Source organism: Sinocyclocheilus anshuiensis, unplaced genomic scaffold (genome assembly GCF_001515605.1).
Source record: "Sinocyclocheilus anshuiensis isolate Anshui unplaced genomic scaffold, SAMN03320099.WGS_v1.1 scaffold244, whole genome shotgun sequence".
NCBI classification, from domain to species: Eukaryota; Metazoa; Chordata; class Actinopteri; order Cypriniformes; family Cyprinidae; genus Sinocyclocheilus; species Sinocyclocheilus anshuiensis.
The window spans coordinates 801,306-802,879 of record NW_015558588.1 but is presented as its reverse complement, the minus strand read 5'-3'; the positions used below and the strand labels follow the sequence as shown (position 1 = coordinate 802,879).

The following is a 1,574-nucleotide window of genomic DNA, read 5'->3' as shown; positions in this document are numbered from 1 at the left end:
AATAATGGGCTAATTTTCATTTTTGGGTGAACTATCCCTTTAACGTGTCTTATACATCTCACACATCATCAGGACTTAGAGTCTCACTGCCATAACCATTGCTCTCTCATCTACAGTGAGAGTAAATCTATCAGAGCAGCACGAGTCAGGTTCAAGCTTGTTAAAGAAATCAGAAATCAGCATTCAGTCATTATCAGGGTTATTATCATCCACTAAAACTAAAAGTCTGAAGGTCTAAGCCGAGTTTGGAGGTAGTAGCTTCAAAACTCTAGTAGGAGATACTGACTAAACTTAGTCTCAGAAGAAGAAGAAGAAGAAGAAGAAGAAGAAGCTTAAATAGTAGCTCAGGGAGTAAATCAGGCCTACAGCGAGCAGCAGGTGAAGGGCTGCACCTGTGAGGACTGTAAATCTGTCAGACTCACCTCGGGACGAGCGGAAGTGTTTGCTGGGAGCCGTGAAGCCGCGGGTGCCATGAACGTTCACCGCCGCCACGCGGAACTGATACCACCTGCTCGGCCGGACGTCGCTCAGCAGCACGCGCTCTTCAGCAACCTGAGGGGCACAGGGGTCAAAGGTCATGGCCAGAGGTCACAGGGTCACATACATGCGACCCTAAATATGAGCTTGGAATCTGATCTATTTTAAAACATGAAAGACTGGCGAGACATCTGAGCATCTGTGTATTTGCTTAAACACTGCAAAAAATGACGTTCTAACTTCTTGTTTTCCAGTACAAATATCTAAACATTCTTAAATCAAGATACATTTACTGAAGAAAAATTACTTTTCATTTTCATTTTCGTATCAAAATGTAGAGAGTTTTTGCTTAAAACAAGAACAAATATCTGCCAATGTCGCTTAATTTTGATACATTTTTCAGAAAACAAAACTTATTATCTTAAGGAAATGTCTCTCTAATAATTTAAAATAGAACATCATTTTTTTGCAGTAAAGTTGGCATGAAACAAAAGCTTTCCAATTTTACTATTGAATTGTGATGAATTTCCGAGGGGAAAAATGGCTATTGAACAAGAAAAAGCATAAAAAAAGACTTGATTTTATTTGTCGGTTTTTAATTGAGTGGAAAATATAAAAGTAAAAGCTAATTCAAAATATTGTCAGAATAAATAAAATAAATTATCAGGAGATTTTTATTCGGGAAGTGAACTACTCCTTTAATTTTCTTTTAAGTGTCAGCTGGGTTGCTAAATTAAATAGTGTCATGTTTTTAAGATGCATATAGTTGCACGAATGGGTGAAAGGCCTGACCTGAGCGACGTCCTGCCACGGCGTAGCGTCATCTTCACTGGGATGGATGCCGAAGTTCCAGCGTCGCTGCAGCACGTAAAGCACCGGCTCCACGGAGACGTTAAAGCGGGACGACCAGCGAACCTCCAGCAGTCCTGATGGCTGCTCCACAAACAGCAGCTCCTTCCGCGGCTTCAGAGGAGATCCTGAGAGACGGACGGACAGACAGAGACGCTCTAATCAAAACACCAGACACTAGTGCTGAAGTCTGCACATATTAATGGATTTTAAAGGCACAATATGTAATTTTCGCCGCTAGAGGGCGC

At 41.4% G+C, this 1,574-nt stretch overlaps 1 protein-coding gene across 1 annotated transcript in view; it reads right to left on the bottom strand.

Moving 5' to 3' along the window:
• Positions 1-1,574, bottom strand: part of LOC107679951 (anosmin-1-like) — a 76,514-nt gene that overhangs the window by 27,577 nt on the left and 47,363 nt on the right. Inside the window, exons 5-6 of the mRNA XM_016475680.1 lie at positions 1,270-1,454; positions 423-552 (exon numbers count right to left, since the gene is read on the bottom strand). Coding sequence (XP_016331166.1) covers positions 423-552; positions 1,270-1,454 — 315 coding nt within the window. The remainder of the gene's footprint in view (positions 1-422; positions 553-1,269; positions 1,455-1,574) is intronic.